Here is a 15,348-nt window from a genome sequence, read left to right on the forward strand (position 1 = left end):
CTCATTAATCTATTGACCTAACATGATCAAATTCTCCATCTTAAATTTTTAAAATCACTTCTCATCAGGTATAGCTATCTATCCAAATCCTTTTTATCATGAAATTGTAAATCCCATTCATCCTCCCTTATAAAGCTTAATCTTGAACAATTTGGTTTATTGTATTAATCAAGAGTTTTCTTTAGACTCTATGATTCTAGAGATGTAATTAACTGTGAGAGTTTGCCCTTCTAGAAAATGAGGTTCCCAAAATCTTACAACTGACAAATCTTGGTTCCGCATACTAGTACAAATTTTCTTATTTGGATGATTAGGTCCATTCTGTGGTAATAATTCTAACCTTCAAGGTAATATATTATTCTTTCAATGCAGTATCCGATCATTCGATAGAAATATTTCGGGAATTATGGTGGTTACGTAAAAAGCACCCACCAGATACTTCTTTAATTGGTGACAAATTATTAAATGTAAAATCTAGTCTAGTGGATAAAGTTATATGTTGTCCTTTTAGGGGTATAATAGAATTTTATATTATTCATTAAGGGATATAATCGAATATTCTACAGACTTTACTATTGGTAGTAATATTAAAGAGCTAGCAAAAAGGTCATTTGAAGCTTATTCAATGTGCTTGGTAGTTTCATAATGATTGAGATGCTCTTAGGGATCAATGAACTCATCATAAAGATTTATAGCAATCAGATTTAGTTTTTATGAAAATTTGATGGTAGAGAATTTTATTTATCTAAGATGAGGACTCTTGGAAGCTACTTCAAAAAATAAATTGATTTATGTCCCTCATAAAATATTTTACTTGAACAAAATGTTACAACTCATATCATATAATATCATAAGGGGTGTCCAGAAGCATCGTAACACTATGTCCACCAAAGCTATTGGATAAGTAAAAGTTGGTTAGGTAATATGAGAATGATGAGTTTAACTAAGGAGGTCAAGAAGTTCTAGATTAGCTTATAGTGGATTAAAAAAATTAAATATAAAAATAAGAAAATCATACATAAACATCCTTAAATTGACTCTAACCTTTGGGTAATGAATTTGCAACTAATATTACCCATCATGCTATGACCACCATGTATTAGCTAATCTTTTAAGATTTAAAGGATTTTAGCTTGATATTTTTCCATTCTATGCATGCAATCCTCTAGTGATAAAACTTTGAAGATTACTCGAGCTTGATTTTAACATGCTTGATTGTAAGCCTAACTTTTGGACTAGTAGTTGTTCGAGTAAAAGGGTCTACTATTGTAAGCAGTATGTCTATTAGAAATTGTACGTGCTTGTAGAAAATTGAGCTATTTCTCATAAATGGTGTCACATGTTTTGTGCTTGTAAAATATTGAAATATTTTTTATAGATGGGGTCAAAACATTACATCTTATAATTCACGAGAATAAAGTAATGATTTTACATCCAAACTTCACTTAAGAATTTGGCACATAAATATATAGATGAAAGATTAGAAATTGTATGTGCTTGTAGAAAATTGAGCTATTTCTCATAAATTGTGTCACATGTTATGTGCTTGTAAAATATTGAAATAATTTTTATAGATGGGAACAAAACATTACATCTTATAATTCATGAGAATTAAATAATGATTTTACATCCAAACTACACTTAAGAATTTGGCACATAAATATATAGATGAAAATAATATAAAAGGCATTAAAATTTTTATGTGAAAATCTTTTAAAGGGAATAAAAAACTAGGACTTGGTCTGGATAATGATCTATCAATCTGGTTGAGATTATAAGAACCTACTCCACTCTAATTACAAAAGATGATAAATAAAAGTAATGCACTCCACACTACACCCTAATTTTGGTGCTAATGGTCAAAATAGTGCAAAGCAAAGATAATGTGATGATAATTAAGTGATAATAGTTGGATAATGACACTTAAGAGATGATAATTAAGTGATGGTGATCCATAGATGATGCTCAATTGATGACAATAGAACAATGATGGTAGGGAAATGGTTATTTGGAAGTGAAAGTCAGGTGACAATATTCAAAGATGATAAATATAATTAAATTTTCAAAACACTCCATTAAACAGCTAGTATCATTTCCTTTAATCTTTCATCATACAAGCATCTTAATGACATTTAAATTATGAAATCTTGAGTTCATTGAATTCCTTTCATCGAAATATTTGATTTTTTTTTATAAGCATCATAAGTATTTCTCTTTAAACCATGGTAGAATTCTCTCAAAAGCATTTAATAAAAAAAAAAAAAAAGACCAAGTGATAAAAACCAAAAGAATGGCTATAATTGAAAATAAACTCACACTCATCCACTAAAATAATCATCAAGATGCTACCTGCCTGCATTTACATTCCCCCAAACAGCTAACAAAGCCTTGATCAGTAGTTAATTAATGAATATTTTACTCTCAAAACAATCTTCCCTTTCTCCACTCCAAGCTTGCCCCCAGTCACAATCCAATGCCCAGGAACATCATCAGGGCCTTTGGACATCTCAGACATATCTACAAGCTTCTGCAGCTTCCCCACAACCTTAGAGCTTGAGCTCTGTGAATCTGTTGAATTTGCTGACTCCAGGACGGCCTCATTCTTCAGCTTCTCACCAGAAACAACTGGATTGTGATCCCAGAAAGATCGCCTTATAGTGCAGCCTGGAATCTTAGAATAAAGAAGCTTCAAGTACAGAACATTTTTAGACCCAAAATCCCAAACGCCTAGCTGAGCTCCAGTGACTACATATGTGCCAGATAGGACATCAATAAAGGCATCATTGTGCTCGATTGGAGCTGTGCTCACATGTGAAAAGTTCTTCCACCTTACAGGTTCAAACCACCTGCTGTCCTGCTCTTCAGGCCCTCGCCACTTCGGCGCACCAATAGGGATATGAGAATCCCAATATTGGCGGAGGATTTTGGGCAGGGATGCCAAGTGCTGCATATGGACAGCCAATCTGTTCTGTTTTGCTCCTTCCAAACACAATCTGAGGCCCGTTACAGGCCTGCGGTTAACTGATACCTGCATTGTTGCCAGATAGCACAAGTTTTGATCATAACGTGAGCTTGAAGGTTGTATGGAGTTTTATATGTATCATAGCCTTGATTAGGCTGCAGCTGAACAGGATTGTTTACCTGTTCTTGGCTGATATAAAGCTTCTGACCCATCACGCTGAACTGCAAATATGGGCAGACTGGTTCTTTCCTGTGATGGCCTGGAAGATTTTCTCTTATTGGAGCCCAAACCCGGGCAACCTGAAATTCTAGGAAGTACTGCAGTTCCTCAATGGGAGGCTTATCTGTTAAATCAAAATAAAAGGAATTGTAGTTTTAGTGGTAAAAACGGATTCCGTCAAAACCAAATCCTAACAACAACAGAAATTTCTGAAGAAAGGTTTCTTACATTCCAAATAAAGAGCAATGGCACGTGTTAGATGGTCCTTCCCAGGAACTCCATCAAGAAGAAAAGTGATGGGCGTAAAGGTCATTTCTATAATGTCAGGTGCATGTCTTACAGTATTTTCCCACTGGCTGTGGTTCTGAACGAGATCATCCCCTCCTCTTCTTCTGAAAATGATAGTAAGATCCTGCATCATCCAGTATTTAGATTCAACGAAATGTTTAAGAACAGAAGAATATTCTTACAAAAAGAAACCAATTTAGTATGTTGATGTAGTTAACTTCGTTTGAGAATTTAGTATTTTAACACTTAATGATAAGAGTGTAACACAAACTACTTCAGTAACAAATAAGGTCACCAATGTCAATGAGCTTGCACTACATCATAGAACTCCCTAAGAAAATTAGAATAGCTTCACTTAGCTCCAATTAATTTTGCACAAAAGAACACAGAGATGCCCTTCAAGGCCTAACACTGCGCTAAAACACCATTACCTTGATGCATCAGAAGAAACCTCAAATACATAATTAAAACCAGGCCATATGTGTTTTTGTATGCCAAATGAAGTAGCATTTAAATCATAAAATTGATTTCTTTTCCAAAATAACATGAACAACATCCACATGTAGCATATCACACTAGATTCTATAAGTATTTGAATTGAAACTAAATATCTCAAAGATAAATGATATAACTATTTTATCTACACGTTAACTTATATAATTGAGCAAGCCGTTCAAGTTCTAAATTCATGCGGTATAGAGTAGGCATAAGACAACATTCATAAAACTACCACTATCAATTATAAGCCTGCAAAGCTTCTCCCTGTATTTGAAAATAGATTTGAAAATTTGCAACTCCCTTCTAATTAGGTTCAAACATAGGTGTAACTATGATGCAACACATGCCTTTCAATAATAATCAACTAATACAACCTAAAAAATACTAACTTCTTCATTAAACTAATGAATACCAATAGAATCATTGTCTTCCTCCTCCACGTATAACTGTATTTCCTACTAGAAAACACAGTAGCATAATTACTAGTCTCACAACGGCACAAAGAGATGAAATTCCTAATTCAAATAGTTGCACTAATAATGCACTCCAAAAAGCAAACATTCAACTTACACTAAAACTGAAAGCATAACAGAGACTTCTTACAGCCAAATTTATTTATTACATGCCTTCAAAAATAATTTTATAGGCTCCCTACATTCTAAGCTAAGAGGTATGATTGGTGCAAAATTAGTCCAATTCAAGTTTTAAGTTAAATCAAAAGATAAACATCAACTACATTAAAACTATTGTAAGTATAAATTCAAGCATCTTACATGTCAATCTTATACATATGGATAAAGCCTAAACTTGTAAAATTTGATAAAACAAGATAAGGCTTGTAGTAAATTATATAAGCCCATAACAATTTCCTGAATACTAGCTGCAGTCAAGCGCAACATATAATAACGGAACATGGAATCAATTGCAACAACATAACGTCAGAACAACTTCACATCCGCAACAGTTCATACCTAGTTCCCCGAATACACAAAACAAAAGAACAAAGACAACAAACACTTCCCAAAAAATTTCAAGAAAATAATTCTAAAAATTGAAGAGTTCCACGCCAACTATTGCATTTGCATATTACCCCTCATGGCTCACAATTAGAAAAAGTCACAATAGAAATAAACTAAACCTATATCACAACTCAAATCAATAAAATCATTGAAATTAACCTAAATTGAGCAAATAAAATATATCCGGAGCGTAGACTTGCTTTGAGTGCTCTAATTGCTTCAAAGCAAGAATGTCCAAGATACCACCAAACCCATTAAGTCCAACAAAACACCTCAAGCGTAGGGAACGAGATGAGCGCCTCACAACACAAATAACAAAATAAAATAAACCATTGAATAATAATAAATAAATTGTCTACAGATTGTCATTTGAAGCGACAAATAAACACGAAGATTTCCATTAGGGATGGGCAGTGGTACTTCTAAATGAGTTGGGAGTTAAGATGTGAATTTTTCATTTTTGAAGCATGTTATAAATATTTCATGCTAGATGTTAAACATTTTGCTTCAAAGTGGTTGTTAGTGAACACTTACTGAACCAAATAGAACTTCAATGTGAAATATTTAGCACTAAATGCAGTAAAAAAAAAAACTACTTTTAGCTTCCTTTATGTTTAAGAAAGGTTGACTCATTAAATTTGTTGTTCAGAGTTGCCTGCAAAATGAACTGGATAGCTTGCATCTAAATAGCTTCAGTAGTGGCGCATGGTCATTTTCAATCACAACGAAATCACTGGAAGGTGGCATTGCTTATGTTATTGAAATATTTTCTAACTGAGGTAGGGCGCAAAAAATTATGGGCAGTCCAACTGAGAAGTAATTTCACTGCTTCAACTGGGTTTTATGGTTAAAGGCTGCTTCGTTGTAGTTTGATGTGCACTCTTATAGCATTGCTTCACACCATACAAAAAGATCAAGTTTCGCTGCATGTTTAACAACAATTATCATAATGATAGATTTATCAAATAAATCGACGAGCCCAAAGAATCAACAAGGAATCATAGTCTTTCAAAAGAATCTAGAGTTGTAAGATAATCTTAGCAAATGTTTGGCAAATCCATGGTTAAATTTATATTCTTTGATCTGCAATTTTTCTTAATTTCAAGTTAATTTGCTTCATTAAAGAAGTAGTACTGCGCTTCACATCAATAGGTCATTTGGCTCAAAGTTGAAGCACTACTTTGGACAAAGTGAAAAGATAGATTAATGGTAATATAAAGTCAAGAGCTCGGAGATAAGGATACCCCTCTTAGAAAAGTTTCAGGTTTGTGAAGATGTAGCGCATCAAATCTAATGCATGTAGCTCCCACCAGCATGGAATATGGGAAGAGTTATTGCAGGCATGTTGAACAGATGTATGAAGAACAGAAAATAACATGAATGACATGGGATTAATTCCATAAGTTTTGAAACTAGTGAAAATGGGCTGAGTTTAGTTTGGTTTAATTTTCATAGTTTTTTTTTTTTTTTTTTGAAACATCACTAAACTGACCTCGCTCTTGTTCATGGTGTAGGCAACCCAAACCCCATTAAATTTTGCATCTATTGCTCGTGATTACTTAATTCCTTTCCTTTTCTTGCACTCAGCAAAGATGTTTCTTCCATTGTGATTCCTACACTAAAGCACAAACAAAGTTTTTGTTCATCATGTAGATAAAGATAATATTATATTTGTAAAACTAAGAAGAAATGCCAGTCTTGCAACAACAGGCGCAAAGCTTTATTTATGAATTTCTGTTGATAACAGCTTCTGTAAAGAGAAAAAAATATTAGCATTAACATTAGATATAGCTTAAACTATTTTGGTGGATGAGCTTCGGATAATCATTAAGAGATTATTGTGTTCACAACACAACAGTAAAATGAAATTCAATGAGACTGTGGATACCTCTTTTGCACTGAGATATGGAGCAGCAGGTGGCTGTGGATATACACCCTGACTATTAAAAGAAAAAGGATCGGCCGCCTAGCAATACACAGAATAAATAAATAAAAAGATAAAAATAAAACAAAACATATGGATGATATAAAATCAGCTTTAAATAAGAAAATAAGAACTAGCCTTATCTTTCATTTTCATTGGACCGGCACTTGAAAGCCCTTCATTTTCAGAGAATCTCTGATCTCCTATATCTTGGATATAATTTTTTATGTCCATGGATGATAAGTGTGATGAGCTATGCTGCTTGACATATATTACATCCTTACCACCAATGGTAACAGATGTAATAACATGGGTGCCATAACTTTCAATAAATCTGCAAAAAAGAAAATTTTTTTCAGTTCCAACCATAAACAATGAACCATCTTATTAAAACAAAAAACCTTCTTTACCTGGCTAACAAGGATGGTTCCCATGAACTTGATATGGCCTTCTTAACATCTTCTCTTAAAGATAGAGATTGTTTGGTTAGCATAACCGTACACAAAGGCAAAAACATTCCATCCATAGCAAGACTTTTTGTAGAAGCCATATCAATTTTCTTTGAACCAGTAAAGCTGAATGCAAAATTGAAACAACCAAGCGGAGTATTTCCTGATAGATGAGCTCTCTTATTAAATAATTCTACCATCTGCAGTGAGTCAACAAAAAAGAAAAAAAAAAACATGCTTTATTTATGTAAATCATGCAGCAAGTTCGCTGAAAATATAGAACTGATATAAATGCAGCTATTAGAAACTCCCCGAAATAATACTTTGATTGAAAATACACAATAGAGCATATAAGAAATGTAGGAATCTACAGCTACGCATACACAGGTGGACTAGAGATATAAAAGAATAGAAGACTGAAAATGCTTTTTATTACCTAAATATGTTTTAAGACAGCAAAAAATATTCAGGGTGTTTGGCTAAATGCAAGCCAACTGTTGTGGAGAATTTTAGTCATACAAAAGGTGAAAAAGAGGTTACAGAACGCTGATCAAGCATGTCTACATAAAACACTGTAATTTAAAGCAGTTTAAGAATGCCTTGAAACAAAAATGTCCTTGAATAAAATTTTATAACAACCCATTAATGTTATTTTCCATTTTAAATAAACCAAACCCTTCTTTTTTTATTGCTATGATAAAGAACTAAATAATCCCCTAACCATTGATTGGATTTTTAAATTAGGAGCAAAAATGGAATAGACTCCGATATATTGATGTATATGCCAACTAAAAAAGAGTTATGTGAGAAAGGAAAATAAATCAAAGAAAATATAGAGACTAGATGGAGAAGAGGGAATATCCCCATGATTTTTATTTCTCTTAAAAGAGTAAATACATGAGTCTTGACTCTTACAAGAAAGTCTTTTTGTAAGAATCCTAATGGAAGAAATCTCTTATACCTGAAGAAAGGCACCTGTATTGATAGGTTGAGCTGGCCTGAGGTGTGCTACATAGAACACGACTCGAAAATAAAAGGTACACTATACAAAATGTGGAATAAATATATAACAATATAGCTGCAATGTGGCTTCTGTATCTTATCAGCTTACTCAACCCATGGGTGTAATGATGAAGTTAATATGACTTATTTATGAGATCAGCCCTCTGAATACGCCGTAGATGAAAGCCGGATTGATTTGTTGATTTGTCTAACTGAGTTGTCTTGTTGAATTAGGCGACCCATCCGGTCGGGCTGACATGTTGAACTGGTTGGTCGAACTGGTTGGCCAACCCTTAACTTGACTTAAATCTGGTATAAAGAGTTATGGCTACACAGGTCCCGCTGTTAAAAGTAATAAAAATTTAAGTTGAAATTAATGATTGAGTTAAAAACGGGAGTACTTAAAACATTTGCATCTTGAATGTTTACAAAATCTAATTTTCTACTTTTCTTGTTCAGGGTATAATCTATAGAAAATATTCCTAATATCTCCTATTTCATTTTCAGATGATCCATGATAAAAATTGATGTAACCAAAATTTATAAATTTTAGCAATTATTAATGATAAGCTTCCTACCAAATTGCCTCCAACTTAGTTGAAAAAGTAAACGTGAGCAACAAATAATGCATCCTACTCGTTTACATTCTCAGGAAATAGAAGTGACTTTTCCTTGCACATTTAGACAACTATACAATCCTTTTTAGTAGTACATGAGAAAATATAGTGATCATGGTTGATGACAAGTGGAACAAGTTCAATATTTTATAAAGAACACAAATATTTGGAACATGAAGCAAGTGAATACTAGTGAAACTCACAAATAAAAAAAAATATTAAAAGCATTAAAAACATAAACGGGTTGATAATTACAACATAAAATAAATCGTAGTAGTTATAACATCCCACTCAACGCTCAAAAGTCACATAGACATCCATTTACAAGCCTCCATCACATTTCAAGTAAAACCTTAAAGTAAACTGATCAAATTCTGAAGAAAGTGTCCGATCAAATCAGATTAACACAACAGATCTTCAAGCTTATCAGATAATAATATTGAGGCCCACAAACTACTACCAAGCAAACAAATCTAGACACAAGAAGTGCAGAAGAGAGACGAATTGAAACTGCAACGCAAGCAAAATAACTAAATAGAACTAACCTCCAGGTAACAGCAAACAACAGCACTCTGCCGCCCTCCGATTTCTGGCGAGAACTTGACATCTCTTGAAACATCAGGCACCATCACATCATCGAAGGCAACCTGATCCCTAACGTGCTCTTCATCGACCTCCACAACCTTAGAACCAGCCATTCCCTTGCAATAAAGCAATCTCGTGTCATAGTTTACATCAAAACCGCATCCCAGAGCTTGGATCGAACTCCGGATGGTACGAATAGCAGCATTTTCCTCCATTACAAACTAAATCCAATGCAGAAATCTCCACTGTTCTACGGTCTTTCAATTAAAATAGACCTAACCTAAAACTCCAAACCATAACTCCAGTAAGTCCCCCGGGCTAATAAGTTTCTCTACAAATGAAATCCCAATGAAGCGCAACACAGAGTTCCTTCATCCCCATGTGGGTTTCCTCGAAAGTGGAAACAACTCGAACTAGAGGAACCGGTCTCAGCGATATGAGTGCCCCCTTTTTACCATGATCTTTAAGCTTCGATTCCTCGAAACCGATGAATCAAGAACTCCCTCGCTACCTCACCCAAATTTCCAGAGCCCCTAAAAAGAACGAAAGAAAGAAGTCTCCAGTTGCAAAAGTAAAACTTCATCGGTGTCGAACTGAAGAAAATTTAAAGCAAATCGAGAGTAAAATCATTCGGTGCGGAATGGCTCACTGAGTACGCTAAAAAGTCACCGAAATCGCTTTCCGGGGAAGAAAGTTCAGCTCCAGAGGCTCAAACATAGATTGACATGATTCCGTTGACTGTGAAGACAATGGACTCCAAGTAAGAAAAGGAAGTCTGATTTTCCGAGAAGGGCAATATTTAATACGCCCAATTGCCGGACAACGCTATGACACGTGGATTGGAGGGAGATGAGGTCATGAATGAGTTTGATTGTACATCAATTTACATTGACTTTGGAAACCATGCGTGGCTCGCCAAATGGCAAACCTTATTAATTCTGCCCCATATTGTAAGTGGCAGGAAATTTAAAATTAATAAATAATTAAGGGGCAGTTTGGACAAAACATAATCTAAACAAGCCGCATGTCTTGGGCGAACACGCTCGGCTTGTTTACCCCCCCCCCCCCCCCCCCCCCCCCCCCCCCTCCCTATTTTCTTATCATTTATTTTTTATTGCATTCACTTTTGTCCTTGCCAAGCTCACATTTTATTTTGTTTGTATTCAATGTAAGTGTTAAAAATTATTAAAATTTATACAAATTGTTCAATCCATATTTTTCTTGTGAATCACACCCAATAAATCGTATAGAAGATGAGAGAGAAAGAGAGAGAGAGAGAGTGTGTGTGTGCAACGACTTGCCCCTCTAGGGCAAACTAAGATATTTCGGGGATCTTGTGACCTTTTTTTATAATTGAATACTTTTGATGCATAGGGAAATAGAGAGAGTCAAAAGCCCCTCTTTGTAGAAATGATCACGCTATTTATACGCATGAAAGCATAAAGTGAAAAAATATATGATTGGCCCTATTTTTATGGGGGCGTTACAAGATGTTTTTGGCATATAAAAAATAAAAGAGTTTATGGTTCAGCTATAATATCGTTTGGTCACCAAGGACCTATAATCCTTGGGTCAGCTAGATACATTCGACCGACTCTATTGAGGTTGGGTGATCGGTCGCCCCTAGCGGTCCTTCGGTCATCCAGACTTCAGTTGGTGGGCTTGAGTTAGTCGGTTGGTTGTCTCGGTCTGATTGCCAATGGTTGAGTCTTGAATGAGAAACTCATGGTGTTGGGGTAGAAATAGGCTATTAGGTATAGGTTGAATCATTGTAATATGACATGTAGCATATTCCTTTTGACAAAGAATCAGTTTAGAAGGCTAGATGAATGTTTGATGATGAAAATCTTGGGCCTTTTGAAGAGTCCTAGAGGCTCCTGGTAATGCTTGGACAAGATTTGAACATGTTCCTTTCCTTGGTTCGATAGGCCTTGACCTCCACCTCAGCATTTGGTTGGGGGTCCCCAGTCCCTCTTTTGATACCCACTTAAGGGTTGTTCAGTATATTGGTCGCCTCCTCCATGCTCGTTGCCCAGATAGAGATACAACTAGAACCTTGGTTTGACTATCATATCATTCGGTCACCAAGGAACTATAATCCTTGGGTCAGCTAGATACATTCGACCGACTCTATTGAGGTTGGGCAATCGGTCGCCCCTAGCGATTCTTCAGTCATCCAGACTTTAGTTGGTCGGCTTGAGTTAGTGATTGCTTGTCTCGGTTCGATTACCAATGGTTGAGTTTTGAATGAGAAACTCGTGTTGTTGGGGTAAAACTAAGCTATTAGTTATAGTTTGAATCATTGTAATATGACATGTAGCATACTCCTTTTAAGAAAGAATCAGTTTAGAAGGATAGATGAATGTTCGGTGATGAGAATCTTGGGCCTTTTGAAGAGCCCTAGAGGCTCCTGGAAGGCTTCTGGTAATGCTTGGACAAGATTTGGATGGGTTCCTTCCCTTGGTTCGATTGGCCTTGATCTCCACCTCCGCATGTGGTTGGGGGTCCCCAGTTCCTCTCCTGATACCCAGTTAAGGGCTGATCAGTATATCGGTCGCCTCCTCTGTGCTTGTTGTCCAAACCGAGCTAAAACTAGAACCTTGGTTCGGCTATCATATCGTTTGATCTCTAAAAACCTATAATCCTTGGGTCAGCTAGATACATTCGACCGACTCTATTGAGGTTGGGTAATTGGTTTCCCCTAGTAATCCTTCAGTCATCCATACTTCAGTTAGTTGGCTTGAGTTAGTCGATTGGTTATCTCGACCCGATTGTCAATGGTTGAGTCCTGAATGAGAAACTCATGTTGTTGGGGTAGAACTAGGCTATTCGGTATAAGTTGAATCATTGTAATATGACATGTAGCATACTGCTTTTAAGCAAGAATTAGTTTCGAAGTCTAAATGAATGTTTGGTGATGAGAATTTTGGGCCTTTTGAAGAGTCTTAGAGGCTCCTGGAAGGCTTCTGGTGATGCTTGGACAAGATTTGGACGGGTTACTTCCCGTGGTTTGATAAGCCTTGACCTTTGAATCAGAAAACCTTCATTCGGTCAGCCTGAATCCTATTTTGAAGGAGTTGTAGCTGATGAATGGGATCCTTTGTAGCTGATGAATGGGATCCTTTGGTCATTTAGTAACATGGTTTCTGCTCCGTCTGGTTGGTCATCCTTGACAGTACTTTTATCATGTAGTCTGTTGACCTTTCTTGAAAGTCATGTTTCCAAAAGAATGAGAGAGGTTAATGAAAAAAGTATATTGATTTATTTTTGTATTCAGTACTTTAATAATTGAACTCCCTAGGTTTTTGTATCCATGAACTTCTATAAATAGGGCACGATTGGAGCTTCTTTTATTTTTCATGGTTTAAGTGCACATTATTAAGTTCGTTGGTTTCTAGAGGATCTCTATGGCTAACGACAAGAATACCCTGGAAGACCATAGTACTGAGGAAGTTTTGGAAAAAGCTTTTGGTGACTTTTCATTGTGAGTCCATCGAGAGAAGGAGCTCAAGAGAAGAGAGCCAACAGAGGGAGACAATTGTCTTGAGGGTGAGAAGACCTAAAAAAAGAAATCGAGTTAGGCGATCCAACCCGGGGTGTGAAGAAACCTAGGGTAATAATAAGGCAGACAGATGTTGGTCAACTTGAAGATGTAAGGAGAGTAAAGCAACTTGCTTACAAGAAGAAGCAAGTGGAAGACCCTTGAGACGAAGTTACGTTGTCCGACTCGTTGACCATTCTCTGACAAATAAAGGACGCCAACCCTTTGGTGAGCTAACTTCCACGCCTGCTGCGGCTAGCACTCAGCTGGTTGTTTAGATTGCCCATAAAAAGACCAGAGTCACCCTGCCCCCTGAATAAAGGTCTGGAATTCAAAAACCAGGCCTTGGGGATAAAATCATGCTCGCTTTGCAGGATCAAGGTCCTATAGTCCTGAAACCAGACCTTGGTTGAGCAGCTATAGATGCCCCATCTATATCGAGTGAGAGTTTTCATTGTTCCAGTGGTTCTAGTTTTATCTCGGTCTGGGCAACGAGCATGGAGGAGGCGACCGATATACTGATCAACCCTTAAGTGGGTATCAAAAGATGGATTTGGGACCCCCAACCAATTGCGGAGGTGGAGGCACTCCAAGAGGAGCTGGCGGCCCTAAAACTAGAGCAATTGATAGAGCTGGTGACTCTTCGAGTGGAGCTAGTCAACGCTCAATTGACTTGTTCAATCCATCAAATCCAAGCCTAATCTGACATTGTAGATAGAATTAGGTTTGGAGAGTGTCTGTTGTATGAGAAGTTAGTTCAACAGTGATTAGTCTCAGCCAAGATGAATAAGAACATATTTGTAAAATATTTTTTATCTCAATAAAGTATTTTACATTAATTTTTGCAAAAAAATTAGTTTATATCTCAAATTTTCTCAATTTTTGTGTTGACGTAATTTGGCCTCTTAAAGTTCACATGTGGCTTTGCTACAATATTTGAACATCCATTGGCCCCCCAATAAGTAGAGTTAAAAAAATAATTTTTATGTGCATTCAAATGTTTTTCCTCCATTCTTTTGGTTGACCACTTCTTCTTCGCTCGATCTTCTAGCCATTATATTTCCCAAAGTAGTTTGGGGCTTCTCACATAGCCAAGTAATCTACTTTATCTTTGATCGATGTTGCCTCGCTCAACAAGGGTTGTGCTTTTTATATCAATAATCATTTGTACATTGTCGGTCCGGACGGTCAGGTGACTGATGAATTTGGTTATAACTTGGTCTTCTATCATGACAAGTTTTAGTGGGGTCTCCGACTGCTACTTTGCAAGGAGCCCTGATCTATCCTGAATCGTTACAATGTGATCACTGCCCAACTCAAACTAAACTTGATTGGTGTGATTTTGTGATTTGTGATTTATTGCCGGTGGATAGAGATTTCGTGGTCCTATGGGCTTTTCTCCAACATTTTCTTCTTCTGGGTTGAGACGGACAGCTACGTGGCCTTTGGTTTGTTTGACCCAAATTTTCATATGTGTTGACCTCAATTTTGGCTGAGGTTTAGTTTTTCCTCTTTAGTAGTGTAGGGTCTAGCCATAGGACTTTTCCTGTTGATTATTCCTAGAAAACTAGACATGGAACCCTCACCACTAGAAATTCCAAACTCTTCTCCACTCAACTTGAAGTTCCACATGTTGCTCTCAACCTCTAAATACTTAGTAGGTGGGGTCACTGTGGGGGAAACTCAAGATGAGTTACCCTTAGGATTGTTGGACCTTAGGGTTGACCTTGGGTGTTGGTCTGGAGGTAAGAAACTCACTACACTTATCTACACTCACAATCACTCACTACCCTAAACTCAAATTTCTAGCCTAGATCCCTTGATCTTTTGGGATACTCATGTAGATGGTCCCCTAAACCTACTAGGGACTATGATTTAGCTAAGATCACTATGTAAAGGACCCAAAATGGGGTTTCCATTGGTCCATGGATTATTGGTGATGGTTGGTACCTCAGCTCTACCAAAATACCCATCTTGGCCTTTTACACCTAAAACACCCACAAATTACCAAAATACCCCTCCATAGCTAAAAATCCCAAAAATTCTAAAAATTCCCAGAAAATCCCAATAAATCCCAAATATTCCCAATTTCATTTCTCTTAACTACCATATGACCCAATTTGGCCAATTTGACCATCTTTAACCAAAACCCCCATATTTTCCTTTAAAAACCCAAATTTCTCCAAATCCAACTCAAATGTCCATCAATTTGATCTCAATTGACCCCAATTCCAATCCTAAACT

At 36.3% G+C, this 15,348-nt stretch overlaps 1 protein-coding gene across 3 annotated transcripts; it reads right to left on the reverse strand.

Moving 5' to 3' along the window:
* Positions 1-2,297: 2,297 nt before the first annotated feature.
* On the reverse strand, positions 2,298-10,481 carry LOC110022011 (MACPF domain-containing protein CAD1-like). Of its 3 annotated transcripts, none has more exons than XM_020720774.1 (8): positions 10,213-10,481; positions 9,524-10,096; positions 7,321-7,559; positions 7,049-7,244; positions 6,875-6,952; positions 3,410-3,593; positions 3,142-3,305; positions 2,298-3,028 (listed from the first exon to the last, which is right to left on the reverse strand). In XM_020720774.1, the coding sequence occupies exons 2-8, from the start codon at positions 9,776-9,778 to the stop codon at positions 2,393-2,395; spliced, it is 1,752 nt and encodes a 583-aa protein (XP_020576433.1). In that variant the 5' UTR covers positions 9,779-10,096; positions 10,213-10,481; the 3' UTR covers positions 2,298-2,392. The 3 variants fall into 3 exon arrangements, with proteins under 3 accessions (XP_020576433.1, XP_020576434.1, XP_020576435.1); XM_020720775.1 differs by having other exon boundaries at positions 9,524-10,120; XM_020720776.1 differs by lacking the exon at positions 10,213-10,481 and adding an exon at positions 8,321-8,703 and having other exon boundaries at positions 9,524-9,595.
* Between the last annotated feature and the right edge of the window lie 4,867 nt (positions 10,482-15,348).

Source organism: Phalaenopsis equestris, unplaced genomic scaffold, assembly GCF_001263595.1.
Source record: "Phalaenopsis equestris unplaced genomic scaffold, ASM126359v1 Scaffold000161, whole genome shotgun sequence".
Classification (NCBI taxonomy): domain Eukaryota; kingdom Viridiplantae; phylum Streptophyta; class Magnoliopsida; order Asparagales; family Orchidaceae; genus Phalaenopsis; species Phalaenopsis equestris.